The 23555-nt window shown below is 30.4% G+C and overlaps 1 protein-coding gene across 1 annotated transcript; it reads right to left on the minus strand.

Annotated features, from left to right (window-relative positions):
* Nucleotides 1-2820: 2820 nt before the first annotated feature.
* Nucleotides 2821-15223, minus strand: LOC111886611 (wax ester synthase/diacylglycerol acyltransferase 11). Its single transcript, XM_023882874.3, has 7 exons — nucleotides 14940-15223; nucleotides 11892-12443; nucleotides 7066-7132; nucleotides 6779-6894; nucleotides 6447-6656; nucleotides 5874-6011; nucleotides 2821-2985 (listed from the first exon to the last, which is right to left on the minus strand). The coding sequence occupies exons 1-7, from the start codon at nucleotides 15174-15176 to the stop codon at nucleotides 2821-2823; spliced, it is 1485 nt and encodes a 494-aa protein (XP_023738642.1). The 5' UTR covers nucleotides 15177-15223.
* Between the last annotated feature and the right edge of the window lie 8332 nt (nucleotides 15224-23555).

Raw genomic sequence — 23555 nt, forward strand, 5'->3', positions numbered from 1 at the left:
TGGCTAGTTTATGCACACCATACATATCAACATACATATAAAACAACCTTTGTTTTTCTAAAACAACTTTAAATGACAAAAGACGCATGAAACTTTCCTCACATAAAAAAAATTATAAAGTTGTCGTAGAAAATATGTATTAACTTATTTTTTATACAAAAACAAGTTATCCATATTCTCAAAAAAACTAAGATTTCCAAAAATCATAAAATCTAACCAAACTTCCAAGGTGACTCTGATACCAATTGTTGGGTTTTATTTCAAATTTAGTTTCAAAAAACTATAAAAATGCCAAACGGAAGACTTGATATTTCAAAATAACATAAGCTAATTATACCCACCAAGGATCATCTTGCAAATTGTAGAAAGATTTAAACACATCCAAAGAAGATATGAAGAAATAACAACCTTTATGTTTCTTTTGGTCCTCTTGGGAGGCTTGGAAGAATGTGGAACCTTTGAGACACCAACAATGACTCAACTTGATGTAGAATGCCAGTTCTTTTGAATAAAACTCTTAACACTCTTAAGCTTGAAGTTCATAACCAATATGAACTTCAAAGAGAGCATAAGCAAGTAGTAATTTCTTCAAGTGTTCAAAGCAAAAGAAGAGATGATGAGAGAGCCAAGAGGCTCACAGTTTTGATGCATCTCTTAAGGCTTGAGAACGAAAGCCTCACTCTCATTTAGAGGCTCACAGTTTTGATGCATCTCTTAAGGCTTGAGAACGAAAGCCTCACTCTCATTTAGAGGCTCACAGTTTTGATGCATCTCTTAAGGCTTGAGAACGAAAGCCTCACTCTCATTTATATATATATATATATATATATATATATATATATATATATATATATATATATATATATATATATATATATATATATATATATATATATCACAATACCCTACTTTTGAATAAACTATTCAAAAGACCATGCCCTTCTTTTTGAATAGACTATTCAAAAGACATGGCCTTCTTTTTGGAATAAACAGATTAAAAGACCATGCCCTTCCTTTTGAATAAACTAAATGAAATTCATGCTCTTACTTTTTGACTTCTTAATTAATAAATGGAAGAAGACAAAAAAAACCTTTATATTTTATAAACCAAGTTTATAAAATATAAACTTTAACTTTTTTGTAAAAGACAAAAAAAAATATCTAGTCCAAAATGTTGTGCATGACTTATTAATTCAAACCATATGAATTATGTAATGTTACTTGCTAATAAAATTAATATTTCCATAAAATAAATAATTTTCAATTTAATTATAAGAGTTTATTGAATATTTATTAAAATCAATTTCTAATAAATAATTAATTATATCAAGTTGTTGTTAGTGTGATCCATTAGTATTGTATGTTAATTAGTGATATCACATTAATATAACTTTTGAGCATACTAGATCTTTCATGTAAACACATGGAAACAATATATATCAAACAATAAGTTTGGTGAGTTATAATTTAACAATCATACAATATAATAATACAGTTAGTCGCATACTTCACATATCTAGCTAGTCATATAAGTGAACATACATCTATACATTAACGGTAGATAATTAACCGGTCTCCATCATCTTAAACATTTCAACAAAGCACTCTAAGTACTCTCTTCCCTAGGGATACCTTATTCTACTCATTACATACATATGCACAAAGTATCAAAAAAACATAACATTTGCGTAACATATTTTATCCAAGATATCACAATCTAACAATGATGTAATCTACATTTACATACACATCTATACATGCTTTAACATGAATCTACTTCACATTATCATAGCTTTAACATGAATCTACTTCACATTATCATACTCTAAAAGGATACTATAACTCACCTCTTGTAATGAAATAACAACCCACTTCACCATTTTCCATTTTTAGGGTTTCAAACCATAATGATCAAAACAAGAATTTAACCATTGAATCTCCACAAAAACCAAGTGTTAGTATTACAAACACTTGGTTAACCATTAATAATAAGTTTATTGGAAGAAATCTTGTATAACAAGCTCAAACTCATAAACCATCATTAAAGCCCTAAAAAGTTTGAAAGTGGAGAAGTTGATTACCTTAGGATCTTTAGAAGCCTAAATCTTTCCACAAGCAGGCTTGATCGTCTCTTTAACATTCTTCAACCTTGAAATCGTGGGAGGTATGATCTAGAGTGTTCGGGTGTGCGTTTTAGAGAAAATAAACTCTATCCGATCATTTAATCTGCCTCGAAACGATGTCACATTCTTACCCTCACCGCGTTGTGGTGGCTTAGATGATCCTGCGATCGACTTCCTTTCACGTTGTGGTGGAAATATATGATAGCAACCTACTTTAGCCACCACGCCACAACACCCACATGCTACGTCGTGGAGTAAAGTACGCTACCTACGACTTACGATGGAAAAACACTCAAATCACTACCTTACCACCATGTCGTGACAAGCCTCTCACCATGTCGTGGTGGACCTGGAAACAAATTTTTCATTCCATTTTCAATACAATTCAACCCCAAACTTATATTTATCAATTCCAATCCATTCTCAAATCAACATAACACATTTCATTACTTCAAAACATCAAATGAATACGTGAGAGGCATCGATTGACGTTCTACAAGTCTAATATTACCATAAGGACCAAAATGCCCTTTAACACATAATAACATTTTAAAACATGAAAGCTCAAAAATATAGGTTCCTACAGGCACTCTACCAAAAATACTCTAATATAACAAACATATTATTATTAAAATGACATCCTTTTGTTTTAATGAAATACGATGACATGTATATCATCATTCTCTTTTTTTTTTCTCTACTTGTTCTTGGCATTCTCTGATACCAAAGCGGAAGTCTTGATGAGGTAAAGGGATTCCTCAAGGTCGTCACATAGCCTTTCAGGGTCTGGTATGGTTTCTTCGTCTGCTGATATGATAAATGTCAATTTATCCATATAACTTAGTATATGAATCATCAATGCCTGCAATGATACTTTTGTTATTTCTCTTATGGAAGTTACTAAAAGCTTAGTTTAAAATATATTTAGTTGATAATGGTATATATCATTTTTTTTATGCTACATTTAATATACTCTTAATATATATTTGATTATTTCGTATGTCTCAAATATCATTTCATAAAGAAAAAAATCGATATTTTAATGACTCGTGAGAGTAACGAACTTCATATTTGTTTACATTAAGTCATTTTCCTTTTGTGTACACCATTTTTTCAGAGAACTTTTTTTCAAAAAATATAATTACAACTGATTATTGAATGTTATAATTATATTTTTGAACACAAAAAATAATTTTGTTGGTAAATTATGTATAATTTTTTTTACTAAATATGAATAAAAGTAATATTTTAATATCTTATAATTAATTTTCCTTTTTAATCGGTCCTTTTAATTTAAATAAAAAACTAATTAATTTGTAAAATATTATTTTTAAATTTTTTACTTTGTAAATCTATTTTTAGATCTTTTTCTTATCTTGATGAAAAATAAGTAAACATTAAAATATGACTTATCAACCTCCATAGTTACAATAAATGAAAATTATATAGATGATCATTCAAACATTATCTTAATCTGAAACTTCAATCTTTTCCAAAATTTCACATACAAAAACGTGAAGTTGATAAAAAAAAATCAAACACCCGTACAAACATTTGAGTAATATACACAAGTTTATATATATATATTGAAAATTATTTTGATAATTAATTAATTAATAAGTATTTTTTTCTCTTTTAGAACTTTGTGTATCACTCAAATATATATGTGTTTGATATTCCTATCCACTTGGCATATTTTGTGAAAGGTTGAAAATAAATGAAGTTGCAAGTAAAGATAATTTTTATATGGCCATCAAAATAATTTATATTTATTATAATTATGGCAGTTGGTAAGTCGTGTTCCAATGGTGAAGTATTATTTATCAAGATAAGAAAGAGATTTAAGAATAGATTTTTGAAACAAAATTTTAGAAAAATGAATATTTTACAAATTATAGATTCTTTGGATACAAATAAAATTAAAAATTAAAAGGGATAATGAATTATGTGGTAAAAAAATTATTTATCTCACATTTAGTCATTTTTCTTGTGTATATAGTTTCCTTTTTATGTATATATTTTATAGTAAACTTATTTTTTTGTTTAAAAAATAACCTTATTGTTTGTGATAACCGTTTGTAATGATATTTTTTAAACAAAAAGAAATATGTTCACTAGTGAAGTACAAAAATAGTAATTAACTAAATGTGAAGAAAAATGAACATTACCTAAACATGTAATTATCCCTTAATAATATAACTCGAAGTAATAAATTCATATAATTATTATGATCAATGGTTAAATTGTGTAATATAATTTGTAACTTAATAGCATGTAAAGTATCTATTGCAATCTTTTCCTGCAAATAAGATAGGATTTTTTAAAATATCAAGATCCTAGTGTATACATCAGATCTTACAAAAATTGGTAAGTTATAATTTTTGTACGCAGGTAAAATGTCAAGCTATTATTATTACCATATAATATGATGGTGATTATTTAAAGATAGTAGATACTTAGATACATAAGATTCCTCTATTTTTTCCTTTATAAAAGACATAGTGCATATAATTTTGGCTACAAAATAAGGCACTAGTTAGAAAAAGTCAAATTATATTTAGGCAATCTGATCTCATAAAATAAGTTCCTAACTATTGAATATGAATATATGCTACCTAATAGAAATGGTTTGAAAATATGTCCATTTTAGGCTATCATTAGAAAAGGTGTATCTACTATAATAAATGAAGGTTTTTTTGTCATATGTCTTCTTCTCTTTTATTTGGACATATGGCATTTTCTATAATTTTTAAATTTCTTATTTTCCACTTGTCTTTTTATTGTATTTTTCATTTTATTTAATTAAAATTCCACATTTAATATGTAAGGTAATATATATGTAAGGTATTAATTAGAAAGGGTTTATATATGTAATGTATTCAATACATTAATTTTAATAATTCAAAAAAAAAATTCATTTTTCTTATAAATTCAAATTTTTCAAATTGTTAAAATTTCATATTTAATTTTTTTTAAAATAAGACCATGTAATACATGGGTCTCACACCTAGTCAATGTTTTAAAAACCGGTTTGAACCGGCCGGTCAAACCGGTTGGAATGGGAACCGGGAGAAAGAGCGGTTCAACTATCACCGGTTTTATATTGATTTCTGAACCGGATTGAACCGACCGGTTTTTAGAAAAAACTGGTTGAACCGGTCAAAATAAACCGGTTGAACCGGTTAAACCGAATAAAAACACATGAAAAAGAACCATTTACATAATAAACATTGGTGATTTTTTTCAAATCTATTTAGTTTTCTCTAAATAAAAACATATGGTAAAAGTTATAAATTCTTTTGAGGTTTTTGTATTCATTAAAAACTATATTTCGTTTCGGTATTATACTTTATTTTCTTTTTGACGTATATGCATTGATGTAAAACACTAAAACTTATGGTTATGTGTTATTTTAATGTATTTGGATTCATCTACAACTTATTTTTATGTGTATTTTTAATGTTTGAACTTGTAAACATCAAATTCTTAATTTCTATATGTATGTATGTGTAGGAAAATAGAAAAAACCATGAAAAATATATAAACCGGTTCACCCGGCGGTCGAACCGCTTGAACCGGGAACCGGTCACCATACCGGTTCAACTAAAAAACCGGTTTTTAAAACATTGCACCTAGTATTGGTAATAATCAATTACAACACATTCGATACATTGATGATCTAATAACTCAAAAGATGGTTTAGTAAAATAACTTGAATATATGTACATATATTTGTATATGAATACTTACATTAGGTTGTCCATAACAACTAGGAGCGATGTAAGTGATTTCATGCCCATAAAACGTGACTTCTTCTTGTGGTCCGGGCACATTAGTGAACCACAAGGTTGTATTAAAGAAAACCTTATGGTTTAGTTTCCCTACCGCCTGTATCAACCCCAGATTCACATTAATAGCAGAACAAAAAAAGATCTAAAAACCTAACTTGGTTATGTAATTAAAATTTTTCTAACCCAATTTTTGAGAATTTATTTAGTACAAAAGCTCTACACAAATCCTTTAATTTTTATAGACAATCTGAGTTAAAAATCAGAATTTAGTAAATCGGTACACCTTTTGGGGTAGTGTAGATCCACCATTGTTCACCATCATTTTTTTATTTTTACACTATATTTGGGTTAAAGATCAAAACTAAGTGGGTCTACAAGCCCCTGGGATAATGTGGATCTGCCATTGTTCGCCATCATAATTAAAATAATAATTTTTTGGTTTTAATGTAGTAAAAGTAACATTCCATGTATACACTCACTAAACAAAACCTAATAATTGTTTAATTTTCTCATTGTGAGGTGATGCATGTACCTTGATGCCAAATAACTTGAGGACCAAATAAACAACAAAATAAGTGTATAAAGGCTCTAAAGAGGCTTTCTTTCGATCGATGACTGCCTTAGCTTCTTTTACATAATCCAAGGGGTCTGTTTTTAGTCCGATTGCAAATGGGAGGAGCACATAACCGATCTGGTTTCCCCATCTACCCATCTTCCCCGTTCTCATTGTTTCGACAAAAGTCTACACATTCACCGATGATAAGTAGAAAAAAGTTAACTAGAATGATATTTGATTTGTTCACATACTTAAGGCCATGAGTTTCAATATGTTTATTGAATAAGATGGAAATCAGATGAACTCACATCGATCCGAGTGGTTGGTCTTAGGTTAAAAAAGAACGTGGCACGAAGGCGAATGTTTTTTGGAATGAAGTCGTTTTTCTTAGGATGATCTGATCCACTAAGATTCATGTTTTCACCTGCAAATGGCACTTAGATTTATTATAACCACTACATAAAACTAGTTCGTCTTTAGGACTTACCTAGTGACTCCAATAAAGTTATTGTATCTACGATTTAGATATAGCATGAAAGGTAGATATATAGATGCAAAATTTGAAAGATACAGATATAGATGCAAATAAACTTACTGTATCTACGATTCAGATAGCGTGATAAACCTGCTTGAGTAACTCCAAGCACTACATCATTCAATGTCTGCAACATATATCGAATCCATTACATAAATGTAGATGGTCAATCTCAATATCATTTATGTTATTTAAAATTATTATTTTTTGGGGATATTCACAAAAATGATAACATAGTTTCCTTAAAATTAAAGATAATCACCAAGTTTTGAATTATTTACGAAAATGACCATCAAGTTAGAAACATTGTATTTAGAATTCGTTTTATTTGTTTCATAAAAAGATTTTGTAATATCAAACATATTTTATAAAAAATATTTTAGAGAAGATATCTCGGACAAAAAATAGATATTTAAGAGAAAAATTAATATAAATAGACAATTCAGGCAAAAATATACATTTCAGAGTTGTTCTTTGAGTTTCAAAATTGTTATTTTCGTTTAATCCAGGACTCAAATTCGCTAATACACTGATCTGCGGCTCAAATGATATTGCAAGAGAGATTTATGGTTTTAAAATATGTTAAAGCAAACATTTTGAAGTATCTGAAAATAACATTTTTGGTTCCAATGTCTTGATGCAAACCAGAGAAAATGTCATATTATCTGCTAAAAGTGTTGCTTCATAATACAAAATGGGCCTATTTTGGACTTGGTGGTCATTTTAAAAAATATATATAAAAAAAAAAAAAAAAAAAGCTTGGTCACCATTTATTTTTTAACATCCATGTGGTCTTTTTTGTGAAAATCCTTGGACTGAATTTTTAGCTGTGTAAATTTTTTTAGTTTTCTGTGAAAATTTTCAAATGAAAATGAAAATTTTAAAGCGTGTTTAGTTGATTCAGTTTTTAAAATTTTTCCAAAAAAATAAAAAAAATTGTTTTCCAAATTGTATGTAATTAGAAAAATGATTTTTATAGTTGGCAAAGTTTTCTAAATTTCGTAAGATACAAAATGAAAACTTCACCATTTCCAACAAAACACATTTTCTAAGATTTTCATTGAAAACTGAAAATGAAAATTTAACTTTATTTTTTGAAAAAACTTTTTCCTGAAAAATAAAAACAGCTTTCAACAACCAAACACACCATTGGCCATTTCATTATAAGATTGTCACAGGAGACTCTTTTTCCAACACAATATTTTGTTGTCCATTTATTTCATTGGAGTATATATATATATATATATATATATATATATATATATATATATATATATATATATATATATATATATATATATATATATATATATATATATATATATATATATTCGTTTGAAACCATGTTAATTTTATGAGACATTTAGATGCCAAGCTAGTCACTTATCATGGAGATTAAAAAATAAAAATAAAAATGTAAAGTGCAAAATAAAAGTAAAAATTCTAAAATTCTTTTTTTTAAATAATATTTTCATCGTTTAATTAATCCAAAAAAATAAAATTAATAAATAAATAAAAATTATTATTTTTTTTTAATTTACATAAAATATTCTAATAAAATATTAAAATATAAATATTATAATATTCTACTAAAATTGTTAGATATGTAAAAGGTACTATTATTCTACTAGAATTCTTAGAATTGTTAAAATATTCGAATATTATATTAGAATTGTTTAAATAATTATAGTATATTATTCTAGTAGAATATTTGAATATTTTAACAATTTTGTTTTAATATTTGTAGTAAATATTTTAGTAGAATATTTCAAATATATATAAAAAAAAATGAGAATCTTATTTATTTATTTATTTTGGATAATCTAAATGACCAAAACAATACATAAAAAAACAATTTCAAAAATTTTCATTAATTTTGCATTTTATAAATATATTTTTTTGTATTTTTAAAATAAGTGTTTAGGATTGCATACAAATTTCTATTAAAATTTTTATGGTCTAATATATATATATATATATATATATATATATATATATATATATATATATATATATATATATATATATATATCCCTATTCTAATAAAAGAATAGGTTTAATCTCCTATTGACAAGTGTCATACAATTAGAACACTTCATTAATGTTATATATTCATTATCATGCCACTTGTCAACCTATTAATTATTAATTTCAAATTTCAAATTTTAAAATTTTTCACTCTAATTACATTAAACTAATAACTGATTCTTTTATTTAAATTTCAAATTTTAAATTTTCCCACTCTAATTATATTAGATTAACTAGGTGTGAAACCCGTGTATTACACGGGTTGATTAAAAAAAATATATCAAAGTTTAAATATTAAAATTTTTTAAAATAAATAAACATATTCAACTGATGAATAAATAGAAACACTATTAGAAAGGTCATCAATAATATCAATGATTGTTGTCATATTCATTAAATTTATTATAATATTCAATGTATTTTAATATATCTTATATATATTTTTTAGATTCTTTGCATTTATTATCACATTAAAATATATTTAATACTTTACATATATAAATTTAGTATTATGTGGCATATTTATTGATTTAATTAAAAAAATCACAAAATGACATGTGGATTTAAATTTAATAAAAAAATTTACAAAATTACATGTGGCAAATTTAATGAGAAGATGACATTTGGCAAAATGATCTTCATTTATTAGGATAGATAACATTAGATTGAAAAATAAAATAAATTTAATACGTATTATAAGATGATATAACTTCATGTATTTATTTAAATCAATGATTATAATTTTATATAACTAAAAAAATTTCTCTTAAATAATAATTTATTTAAAATAATTAATTAATAATTTTGACTTTTTATATGAAAGTTTAATTAATTTTATAATCGTGGTTCTCACGGGTTATAAATTAGTATTCTAATAAATGAAGGTTTTTTTGCTACATGTCATCTTCTCTTTTATTTGGACATATGGCATTTTCTAAAATTTTTAAATTTTATATTTTCCACTTGTCATTTTATTGTATTTTTTATTTTATTAAATTAAAATTCCAAATTTAATATGTAAGCTAGTATATATGTAATGTATTTATTAGAAAGGGTTTATATATGTAATGTAATCAATACATTAAAGCCTCACTAATTTTAATAATTCAAAAAATTCTCATTTTTCTTATAAATTCAAACTTTTTAAATTGTTAAAATTTTATATATATATATATATATATATATATATATATATATATATATATTAAATAAAATCATGTAATACATGGGTCTCACACCTATATATATATATATATATATATATATATATATATATATATATATATATATATATATATATATATATATATATATATATATATATATCTTTACTATCTTATAAAAGAAATCCCACTATTTCTAAAAATAGATTGAATATAATAATATTATTTTTTTTAAGACGTTCAAATCATTAAGCTAATAGTACAAATAGTCATCAATAAAATAATATTAAATTTGAACATGTGTTTTGAATCCTTATATTTCTCAACAAATTCTATCTCCTTCCCTGAATTTCGGATAATTCAAAATTTGAAACCATAAGAAAATACATGTTGATTCAAATATCCGTCCTGCAGATAGCTCTTTCTCAACAGGTTTTTATTTTAATCCTTACTTGTAATTGATTTCATCATTTTTAACTTTTTATATTTTTATCTTATAAATATATTGGGTGAAGGCTTTATTATATCAGGTTTGTTCCTAAAAAGGTTTTTACTATGTTTCTTTAATGTGTTGGCTTTACAGGTTCAAAGAACTCAACCAAGATGGCCAGTTAGAGCATTGTATTATCATTAGTTTGTATATTTTGGCATCTTACTTTTGCAATAAAGAACAGCTAAACACAAGATTTGACATGATTAAGGTAGTTTGTATATTTTTCATCTTGTTTAGTCTAAAAATGAAACATTTTTCATCATTGGTCCTTATACTATCAAGTTTCATCACATGGACTTCCTGATTACGGTGATTATTGTCCTTATTATAAGGTTCTATATAGATTTTGTTCAATATTTTAAGGTTTCGAGAACCTAAATCAATATGAATTCTTGAATTACATACCATCGTTGAAAATGTTTTAATTTGTGACCAAACTTGGTTTAAAATCACAATGAACAAGTTGACACCTGAGTATTTTGGCCTTCTCAAAGGCTTATTTATCGACTTTTGAATCACAACACCTGATATTCTAAAGGTTTATTTTTATAAACTATTATTTATATATTTTAGCATTTTACTTAGTAGGACATTAAATTAATAAATGAATTAACGAAAACGAAAAAAAAGGACGATAAACAGTACAAGTGGTTTGGGTATGTATAAATGGAAGTAATAACCATTTAGGGGGGTGTTTGGCAAAAAAGTTTATTGCTTATTAGTTTATTAGCTTATAAATTAATAAGTAAGTGTAGGGTAACTTATGAAAAAATGATGTATTAGAGGTTCTCCACCGGAATAAGTTATTTTAATCCAAACACTTTTTTAACTTATAGTAATGTGGAACCTAATAAGTTGTTTTAAAAAACCTTAGCCAAACACCCTCTTAATATGGTATGGTAATGCTCTTGAAAAATAGATGTCATTTAATATTCATTTCTCGAAGTGAACGCAAAATGGTTTTAACTCTAAAGAGATCAAAATATTCGCCGCCCGCCGCTTTGCGCGGGTAGACGGCTAGTATATATATATATATATATATATATATATATATATATATATATATATATATATATATATATATATATATATATATATATATATATATATATATATATATATAACCACGTTTCATTGTTTGACTACTTTAATTGCATATACAACAATGAAATAAACCCTAATAAAAAAAAAAGTTAACTTACCACATCCATGACCTTCTTCACCACCTTAATGTCAGATAAGTTCACGCTCTTGCGAACAAAACGTCTAGGTCTATTCTCTACGCCTAAAGGGCCTTTCAGTGGTGTTTCAGTGTCTTTAAGGAAAAACACGGTGAACACAAACAGCACAACGGAAACAAAGGAGTTCCAAAACATTTCTAGCACCGACCGGACAGTAGAAAATTTGATGTAACTAGATTCTTTGTAGACAGGAAGCGTTGGCAAAGCATCAGGATCCGATGATTTTCGTGTACAAGCAAGAAAAAGTGTCATCAAAGACAAACCATCGCCTAAGGAATGATGGAAGCGAAAAACACCGGTCCCTTCATCGTTGGTTGTCTTGATGTCAAGAAGGTGGAGATCCCATAAAGGCTTTGAACTCTCGATGGGAGATTTGCTAAGGTTTGAGATGTAGTCATCGACAAATTTGTCTGGGAATGCAATATTCGGTTCTATTTTTGGGACTATAACATGGTTGTCAATGTTCACGTTTGTTGGAACCCATATGAAGCTTCCGGTCTCTTTGTCGACGACCTAAAAATCGATAAGAAGGCAAGAGTTTAGAAACGAGAATAACTTCCCAGAAAACAATAGAATTAGTTATCACATTTTATTATCACGTTTGAATAAGGATTGCAATGAATTGTTTTTATTTGTTACACATTGATATTCTTGTAAGTTAAACTAAAAAGGATTGCAATGAATTGTTTTCACTCATATAATTGTTGTTGTTTTAAACACATACGGGCACACATACACTTTGACATGTTCAACAGTACGTTCAAGTAAGAAAGATAACCCCAACAACAATTTTTCATAATTACATGTAGTAGGGGTGGCAAATCGAGCCATCGTGTCGTGTTTTTGTCTGACACGACACGATATCGGGTTTTTTTTAACTAATACGAAAACGAACCGATTAAAAAATGACAAACACGACACGGCACAACAAAGATAACATGAAATAACAATTAATGTATTTAATTAATATTTATTCATACATAGCACAAAAAATACGACAAACACGAAAAACACGAGAAAAAAAGTTAAATCGTGTCAAATTTTGAACACGAACTCGACAAGACACGACGTCGTGTTTTTTACACTTGACACGAACACGATACGAATTCGAATTTCAGTTTCGTCTCAATTTTGTTTCGTGTCGTGTATTTTTGTCGTGTCGTGTCATGAATCGTCACCCCTAACATGTAGAATGGAAATACGGGGAAAAAGAATTTAAATGGAAAGCAGATTCCACTATTTGGTACACCAGAAAATAATTTAACCGGAAAATATTCATAAGAAACAATTCTGTAATATAAATAAAATGGAAATTAATTTGTTTTTCAATATTTGTTATTTTCAAGCAATTCATATTTATGTTTGTAAAATCACGAAAATAACTTATTAACTACTCAACTAAATTAATAACGTGGCAAAAAAGTAAACATCTTTTTAATTAAATTCTAGATTGCATGTACTTAAAAGATAAAAGTGAAGAATAAATCGGAGACAAAAGATAATAAAAAGTATAACTGAAAAAAATGGAAACGGAGCATTTTGTGGCTATAACCCCTCAAAAGAAGTCAAACGCCTATTTCTTTAATCCATTTATTAGAACCATAAACAAATGGTTGGATGCCTGGGTACGGCTCGAACTGTATAGCTAAACAGTTTTTTATTTTTATTTTGTTTTTTTAGGATATTCACCAAGAACTTTGTTAATCTCCACCATTTTTGTCGGGGTGGTATTCTATTTGCTCTACCCCATTGAGGTGAAGAAAAGGAGAGGTAGAAAATGGCATTGATTGGTTGGAAATCGTATTGCACTACGTTGGTGTTATAGTATTTCTTGATGGCTTGATTTCTCATTTTAGTCATTTTTCTCCAAACTATAGAGTTATTTTGTTAGAAAAGAAATTAGTTTTCTTACTTATTTCTTTATTCTTGGCATTAAATAACAGGAAAAATGAAATAATTTTATTTTTTTCTTCAAATTTTTTATACCAAACGATTGCCTAAATTTAATAAAATTTGATATATTAGTTTTTACTTTTTGTAAAATAAATCGAAAAAAAAAATCCACAACATTCATTAATATATATATATATATATATATATATATATATATATATATATATATATATATATATATATATATATATATATATAATATCTTATCTTATATCTTATACTATATATAAAATATATTATTCATATCTTGAATTTTAAAAGGTACAAGATATAAAGTTTTTTGTTCAAATCAATTATACATAACAAAATTATTAATACTTACCAAAATTTTGAAAAACTTATATTATGGAAGGTATTAAAAAATTAATTTTGAGAAAAATAACAATTTTAAAATATTAAATTCATCAATATAAGTTGATTTACATTTCTTAAATTTGATAAAGATAATAATTAATTTATATCAAATGTATTAATATACAATATAAATATAAGTTCTAAACATAAATATTTTAATTAAAAATGATAATTTTTCTTATTACATAATAAGTAATAACAAAATCAAATAATTATTCTCGTAAAAAACTATTCATCAAAATAAAAAACTATTTATTACCGATTTTTTGTGCGGACACACATCTAGTATATATATATATATATATATATATATATATATATATATATATATATATATATATATATATATATATATATATATATATATATATATATAATTTCTTAGTTTTATATATAGAACATAAAAATAAAAATATATAAATTTTGGTAAATTGTTTTGTTTTTTTAACGTAAAGACCTAAAAATATAAACCCAACGCTTTGTAATTGTATATTGATATAGGTTTTTATTTGTAAACATAAAAATAACAAAATAACCTATTGATGCACAAACCTCCAACTCAACTTGAAACTACTATAAGCAACTTAAATAGAGTTCATTAGTTCATAACCCATGTGAGACAAATTATCACATCATGGACGTGAACCATGGGCGACAACAGTTTCAACTTTTGATGGTGTGGTTTCAAGGTTATATTTATACCTGCAGGCTTGAGAACCTAGGATGTCGAAGGAGAGAATGAACAAGATTTTGTTTGACGACAGCAGGGTTGATCTTGGTCTTGCACCCCATCATGGTTATTATGTAGACATTGGAACCAGGTTCATGGAACAATCTTGACATAGGGCTCAAAGGTTGATCTTCTTCCTTCAATCTTAGACCATCGTTGATGGTGGTTTTGATCTGTGTAAGAGTGTTGAGACCTTTTGCAGAACTCATGGCTCACACAAAATTGGAACTTTCTATATCTAGGAATGCAAGTTGAGTTCATGAATGACATCCTTTATATACATCAACCATAGCATCATGTGTTTTTTTTCTTTCGACCATGCATAAATGTTTTATTAAAAATAACCACACAGTATTTGATTTAATAGGTGTCAAATTATATATGCTATTGGTTGACGAGTCAAGATTGATGAATATATATTTTCTTTGTTTATTATTCTTTAATGGCAAACTACACGTAAATGGAATATACTATGGCGAATCTCCTAACATTGAAAGGACATATATTATAAGTTTATAATCAAACAAAAGAAATGATTTTGTAAAATATAAACCAACTCATAAGTAACTATTTTTGTTTGATTATAGACTTTATACTTTAAGCTCTTACACGTTGATTTTAAAGGATTGTACAATATATTTTTCGAAATAAAAACTGATTGATAATACATTTAGTTTAGGTAAATTTTCTCCTATATATTAATATATTATGCTATGATTCATGTAAACCTAAGTAGAAATGTTTAAAATTATTATATTTGCATAAAATAATAATAAAGAAAGTAATTAGAAGAATGTATCCCTGATTTCTTGAAATACATTAACATCTAAGAGATTTAATTAGTTTTTTAAATGATTCATATTATTTATATTTCCAAAATGTTATTAAGATATGATATTTTATTCTCAAAATTTGAATTGAAATTTATTGGTTATCAAAGAAATTTGGAAATGATAGAAATAATAGAAAAATATTACGTGTCAGAAAAATAACATTTTTAGGTTTTCTTTATTAGGATAGATAAAGATAAATAGAGAAAATTCCAAAAAAAAAATTGACGTTGGTTTATCAAAATATTGCACAAAACAAATACAAATAATATCAAAATTGAACACAAAGAAAAAACTCTATTTCCCTATATTGAATTTCAAAAAAATAATTTAACAATCCGATAATTAATATCGTGAACTGACTATCGAAACGTCAAAATATCAACAAACAACTCAATAATTAATATTGATGATTAAATAACAAAGAACTCAATAATTAATATTGGTGATTAAATAAGGAATAGTTATAACAAATAGAGACAATCTAACAATTTAATATGGAGAATTAAACTTCAAGCCTCATCACAAATTATAATTTATTATTATTATTATTATTATTATTATTATTATTATTATTATTATTATTTGTTAAGTTTTGTCCAAAAATAAGATAGATCATATTTGATTATAAAAAAAGTAGAGAGTGTCTTGTTAAAAGAAGAACTAGAAACAAAAAATAAATGTATGTCCTACAAATGATTTGCATGCTCAATATCTTGTAAGTTTCAGCATAATCCCCTAGGATTTAATGTAAATTATTGTTTATTCCAATAGCTACGGAAGAACTAATAAATGCAAAGTGAATACTCACAAATCGGGAATCGAGAACAACCTTCTATCTAAATTTTCAGAGAGATGAGAGAGAGGAAAAGACCTCGATTTTTTGTGTGTGCAATATGATTCCAAGAAGGTTGTATTTATAGTGGTGGAAACCATATAATTCTCCAAACAACTTTGGCTCGATGAAGTCCTCGTTCCTCTCACACGTTATCACGTAGCATGTGCTTTTACATGATGTGTATGCATGAAGTCAGTGCGTTTTCATAGAGGTCTCTAGAAGGTTCATGGACCTTGCCCAATTAGTCACAGTGTAGTCAACGTTGATGGGGTGAACTGACCTAATTTGATCGAACTTGGTTAAAAAGAAAAGCTCATTAGCTCATAGCAATTATGTGGTCATATGAAGTACCAAGTGCATGTAAATCATGACATTTTGCAAACATCACATCTCGTGTACACGACCCAACTTAGTGCTTTTCGGTGCTTGGCACATCCTTTGATGCATTAAATCCTTTTATGGCTAAGTTCAAAGAATACCTTAAAATCCAACTTAAATTTCTTTCCCCACCTATATGGGAAAAAGGGAAATCCCAACTTGCATTTTATCACTTAAATTTCCAACAATTCCCCACCAAGCTGGCAAGTTTCCTTTCACTTAGACAGATGATGTCACTTAGGTGTAATGAAGATTAAACCCTAGTTTAGTATTGTGAAACAAGAAGAGTTTGATTTAATGGTATCATATGGTTCTAAACCAATAACTATGTGACCTCTTTGGTTTATGCCTCCACATCACCTGCTATCTTTGTATTCTCACTAAACATGAATATGAACATACACTATAAACCCTTTTCATGAACCTCTAGAAGATAAACCACTAATATTCATTTGAGGCACCACCACCTCTAGATCATATAAGAAAAGTTTTTTAGCATATTCATTGCTTATATGTCTCTAAAGTTTTGTTAATATTTTTAACTCGACCTTCTTCTCAGCAACGATTACCTCACATGCATCTATCAATATTCATAGCAACTTTTATCTTTAGTAACTTTGTTATTTCCTTTTTAAAATTAAGTAGTAACATTAATTTCAAGTTGGGTTTCCATCACTGAACAAGTATATCGTGGTTTTAAACCCATGTCTATTGTAGTAGTTCCAACCAAATCTCTCATCATAGATTTGGTCAACAGATATGCCGACTTCATACTTATCTTCACACACACATACACACACACACACACACACATATATATATATATATATATATATATATATATATATATATATATATATATACATATAATTTTGATGCCACAATTTTCAAAGTTGTCCCATATAAATGTGTTGAATACCAATACACATTAACTTGCCATTATACACAACATCGGATACTTTAGACAATGTGATCTTACTGTCACTATACATGAGAATAGATGGAATTGGAATATCCTACAGATAGTTGTAGATCTTTATTCTACTCTTTTTCTTTGCTTAATATTGTTGAGGAAATAAACTCGGCATCTATCATCGGGTGAGCTACAAGTAGTATCTTTCGTGCCTAAGAAATAAATCCTCTAGGTAGTATGTAAACCCAAACACTTGTGTATTTAGAATCATTGGAGTGATATGTCTAGTTGGCATCAAAATACCCTTCTAGTAATCAACTTAAGAGTACTTTTCTATTTTCAAGTATTATAGTACTCCATCAACTTCCTTCCAGTGTTCTATACGTGGTTTGATAGTAGATTGACTTAGTTTTCTTAAAGTGAATGTGATTCCAAATCAAGTGTAATGTATAACATACATCATGCTACCATTTCGATTTATATACTCCACTTGAACCATAGCTCGATTAGAGTTCACATTAAATTTCACACTTAAATAAAAAGGAGTGTTAATTTCCTTAATGCTCAAATGTTGTGTAACATCCCTAAATGAGGTACAATGATTATTCTTGAATCTTTCCTTATTATGTAAAAATTAGTCCCTAAATATGAAAGGTTGGCAAGTCAGTACGCGGGGCGTACGCATAAGTATGCGCAGCGTACTCATGCACCATGAAGAATTGCAGAGGCCACCTATTACGTTGGCCGTGCCCCTTAGTACAATGGGCGTACTAGGCTCAGATGCAAACGCTAGTATTTGTTTGTCCCCTTTAAATAGAACATGATGGTCTCATTTCTAGCCACCCTTATCAGCCTCCAACCCTCTCTAAAACCCTAATATCGTGTGTGTGGCTTGTGTGTGTGATTTTGCAAGTTTTAAGTGATTCTTCGCCTTGTAGTTAAAGAAGAATGTTAGAGAAGAAGAAGAAGAAGGTGTCATCAAGCTTGGAGATCCAAAAACTTTCCACCTTTGTGCATCATTTTCAGGCGGAGTCTAGATCCAGCAGTTCGGATGCTAGGTTTTCATGTCATCAGTATCAGTGAGTCTCCTCACTTACTCTTACATGTATGGTAGGTTAGCTTTAATATCATGACCAGCTAGGTCTAGTTGTTATGTTATGTTAAGTGTTGATATGATATTTGTTGTGACCAGGGCTGCTTACAGCCAACCAAAGGTTACGGATAACCTTACGAGTGTGTTGTTAGCTCACGGGGACCACTGATAGTACCAAGGTTACAGATAACCCATAGATGTTACTTATGTTGTGTTATATGTGGTATCTTGGGGAACCTACTAAGGTTTGTGCTTACAACTGTTGATTTGTATGTGGCAGGTACTTCGCTGGACCGCGGGAAGGTGAATGTCTGATTGTACATACACATTGGAAATTTACTAATGGGACATGATCTTTTATGTACTCTGATAGCTATGATATTTGTGGTTTTGAGATGACTTGTAGTTGATCTGGTTATGAAACTATGTTTTTGGAAGTTTTAAAAATGAAAATTTTGGTCTAAAATTTGAGTTGTTACAATTTTGTATCAGAGCCCTGGTTTAAGGAATTTCGATGAACCTTTGCATGACTCCAAACTCAAACTGAGGGTTCGAGCATTTTTAAGAACTTAACAAGAAATGAAGACTTTTTACAAGAGGAAAAACCCAGAGAAGCAGTGTGTACAATCAACCAGCGCTCGAGCGGCAGTTTCCTAAGATACCTTATTTTTCATTTTAGTATTGCAGAGCAGACATGTTGTACTGTGAGAAAATAGGATTGCATGCTAGCTAGGGGTAGGCTAAGGAATCTTGCTGAAACAGTATAAATGTTTCCTGATTAATGATGGCTTAGCCTAGGAGTTCATTCCTTATGGGATTGAATCTGCATTATCTATTTGCTAGGCGTCTGCTTTATAGTTGTACATGGTTACGATTTTATAGCCTTATAATGCATGTTTTAGCCTTACTTCCTGTTCCTTGTTTGGTTGTGGATTTGAGGTAGGATCATTTATTCAAATGTCTATCGAGTCTCATACTATGTACAATTGGCATACGCGAGGGCAGCGGAGATCTCGTGAAGTAGAGCAGTGTTGGGAGTGGTCTAAAACTAGTATCTAGATGTATGTTTGAGGTTCTCAGGAACCAGTAGGCTGATTCCATAGTTGATATGAGGAAGTAATGTTCTTGGGGTCTCGAGAATATAACCTGAGACGAATACAGATTGGTGTGGAAGGTAGTATTGGGCCCGTACTACTGAAAGCACCGGATTTGTATGCGGCTCGGGGAAATGACCTCGAGGGAGTAGAGAGCTTGTAGGGGTGTGAGATTTGATATATGTGTTTAGCTTGTGTTGATGATTTTCTTATGCATTTCAGTATGGTGGTTACCGGAGGTTTAGGCTCCAATGACCCTAAGAGGTCGAGTGCCAGTGATTATGAGATTCGAAGGATTGTTGCTACAGAGGTGGTCGCGACAATCCGAGAGGAAATCCTGGAGATGTTTGGCTCTGTTAAGACCATGTTGATTGAGACCTTTGATGACCGCTATGCCACTGTTATTGAGGCTGCTGCTGCCACAGCCACCACGACTCTTACTGCTTTGAGACCGCAGGGGGTGATTCTTTATGGTATCCGGAGTTCACCAACACGAAGCCACCGATTTTGATAGGACCCATGATTTGATTGCCGCAATGAGATGGATCTTTGATGTTGAGGGATGTTTCTATACCTGATCCTGTCTGGAAAATTTGAGGGTTCGATTTGCATGGAACCTGCTTAGCTTGGGAGCGAAGGACTGGTGGAAGTTTGTGACTGCTAACTACAAACCTACAGAGCATATTGCGTTGACTTGGGAGAGGTTTACTACGATGTTTAGGGATAAGTTTGTGCCCGCAGTTGAGCGGGAAAGGTTAGCCCAGGAGATACTTTCTCTCAAGTTGAAGACATAGACAGTGACTGAGATTACTAAGATGTTTCATGAAAGGGGTTTGTTTTCCCCTGAGCAAGTATCGACGGAGCAGGCCTGTGTAGCCTGGTATTTAAGTGTTCTAAGGAAGTATATCTGGGAGTTTGTTGCGAACACTACATATAGGACATTGGTTGAGTTGTAGACCAATTCAAGGAGGAGAGATATTGAGTTGGAGATTTAGGCTAGGGAGGAGAGGGAGACCCAGGGTAGGGCCAAGAAGTCAGTGCAGTCGTAGCCAGCAACTAAGCGGGCTAAGCCCGCTGATCAGAGAGTTGGAGGCCAGAAGGGACACACTTATGGGAAATGCGACAAAGTTCATAAGGGAACATGTTGGTCCGGGTCGGCTTACTACCTATGTGGCAAGGAGGGGCATTTAGCTAGGTAATTCCCCAAGGGATTTTGAGTTTGTTTTAGCTACAACCAGACGAGCCACGTGAAGGCCAATTGTCCACAGCTTGCATCTAGGGTGGTTCATACTCCTGCCCCAGCGACACGGTGTATCACTTATGGTCAGCAGGGGAAGGCCGATGCATCGAAGGCTTGGGGCAGAGCTTTTCAGTTGACAACAAAGGAGGCTCGCACAGATCCAGATGTCTTGGCTAGCATGTATTCCTTATATTTCTGTAGATTTATTTATGTTGCTTATATTGTCAATTGTTTAGGTACGTTCCTTGTGAATTTTTGATCGCGCTTGTGCTATTTGACTCGGCTGTGAGTCGGTCTTTTGTGTCATCATCTTTTAGTTATGGTTTTAGTATTGCGCGAGAGGCCTTGAGCAAGCCCGTAAGTGTCTCGATACCTGATGAGCATCCTGTTTCAGCTACTGATGTATATCGGGGTTGTGTGTTAGATATTTTCAGGATTGGATATCCGATAGACCTCATTCCTATCTTGATGGGGGGTGTTTGAGTGATCATGGGTATGGATTGGTTGAGCCGAACTGGGCTCTGATCGACTGCGAGCGCTAGGGCCGGTCCAGACGGTGGGCAACCCGGGCGACCGCCCAGGGCCCACGACTCCTGGGGGCCCAAAATTTATGGGCTATATAGTGTATATATATATATATATATATATATATATATATATATATATATATATATATATATATATATATATATATATAAAGTTATTATCAAAATGATTTTTAGGGCCTAAAGTTGATTCAAACTTAAACTAGCTCAAAATATAAACAAATTGGTTTGCTTCTTATTGTTAATTGAATGTGCTTATAGTCAATAATAAATGATATTTATTTTTGAATCTTTATTATATTTATCTTTAAGGGCCCATTTTTTTTTCTTTTCGCCCCGGGCCCCATATACATTTGGACCGGCCCTGGCGAGCGCCAATTAGTGACAGTCTGGGATCCTCGTAGGGGAGTGATGACTATATATGGCAAGCGTACTAGATTAGGATCATCCTTTTGTTCTGCCGCCAGGGCAAGGCATAGTTTACAGCATGGATGCATGGGTTTTCTAGCTTATGTGGTGGATACGCAGGTTGAGAAGAAGGGATCGACTTCTATTTCTGATGCTCCGGTGGTATGAGATTTTCCTGATGTTTTTCTCGAGGAGTTACCGGGTGTGCCTCCCGAGAGGCAGGTGGAGCTCCGGATCAATCTGATTCTGGGCACGGTGTCGATTGCCAAGACACCATATCGTCTTCAACCTCTTGAGATGCAGGAATTATCTTCTCAGTTGCAAGAGCTATTGGGGAAAGGGTTCATTAGACCAATAAGCTCCATGTGGGGAGCTCTGATCCTTTTCGTAAGGAAGAAGGACGGTTCGCACCGGATGTGCATTGATTATCAGGAACTGAAAAAGCTGGCAGCGAAGAACCATTACCCTTTGTTGAGGATAGATGATCTTTTTGACAAGCTTCAGGGAGCGTCTTGGTTTTCCAAGACTGATTTACGGTCTGGATATCATTAGATGAGGGTATGGGAGGAGGATATTCAGAATACGGCCTTTCGAACTCGTTATGGGCATTACAAGTTTGTGGTGATGCCTTTTGGGCTCACCAACGCACCAGCAGCGTTCATGGACCTCATCAACCGGGTGTGTAGGCCCATGTTGGATTGATCTATGATCGTTTTTATCGATGACATTCTAGTATATTCGAAGACTAGGGAACAATATGAGGGGCATCTACAAGAGATTCTTGGGGTTTTGAGGATGGAAAGGTTGTATGCCAAATTCTCCAAGTGTGATTTCTGGTTTATAGAGGTTCAGTTTTTTAGGGCACCTCATCAATCAGAATCGTATTTTGGTCGACCCAGCCAAAATTAAGGCGGTTATGCAGTGGGAGGCACCGAGATCTCCATCCGAGATTCGGAGCTTCCTTGGTTTGGTAGACTATTATTGGAGCTCCAATAATTTTTGTCAGGAAGAATGACGGTTCACACTGGATGTGCATTGATTATCAGGAACTGAACAAGCTGAAAGTGAAGAACTGTTACCCTTTGCCGAGGATAGATGATCTTTTTGAACAGCTTCAGGGGGCGTCTTGGTTTTCCAAGATTGATTTGCGGTCCAACTATCATCAAATGATGGTATGGGAGAAGGATATTCAGAAGACGGCCTTTCAAACTCGTTATGGGCATTACAAGTTTGTGGTGATGCCTTTTGG

This window comes from Lactuca sativa, chromosome 5 (assembly GCF_002870075.4).
Source record: "Lactuca sativa cultivar Salinas chromosome 5, Lsat_Salinas_v11, whole genome shotgun sequence".
NCBI classification, from domain to species: domain Eukaryota; kingdom Viridiplantae; phylum Streptophyta; class Magnoliopsida; order Asterales; family Asteraceae; genus Lactuca; species Lactuca sativa.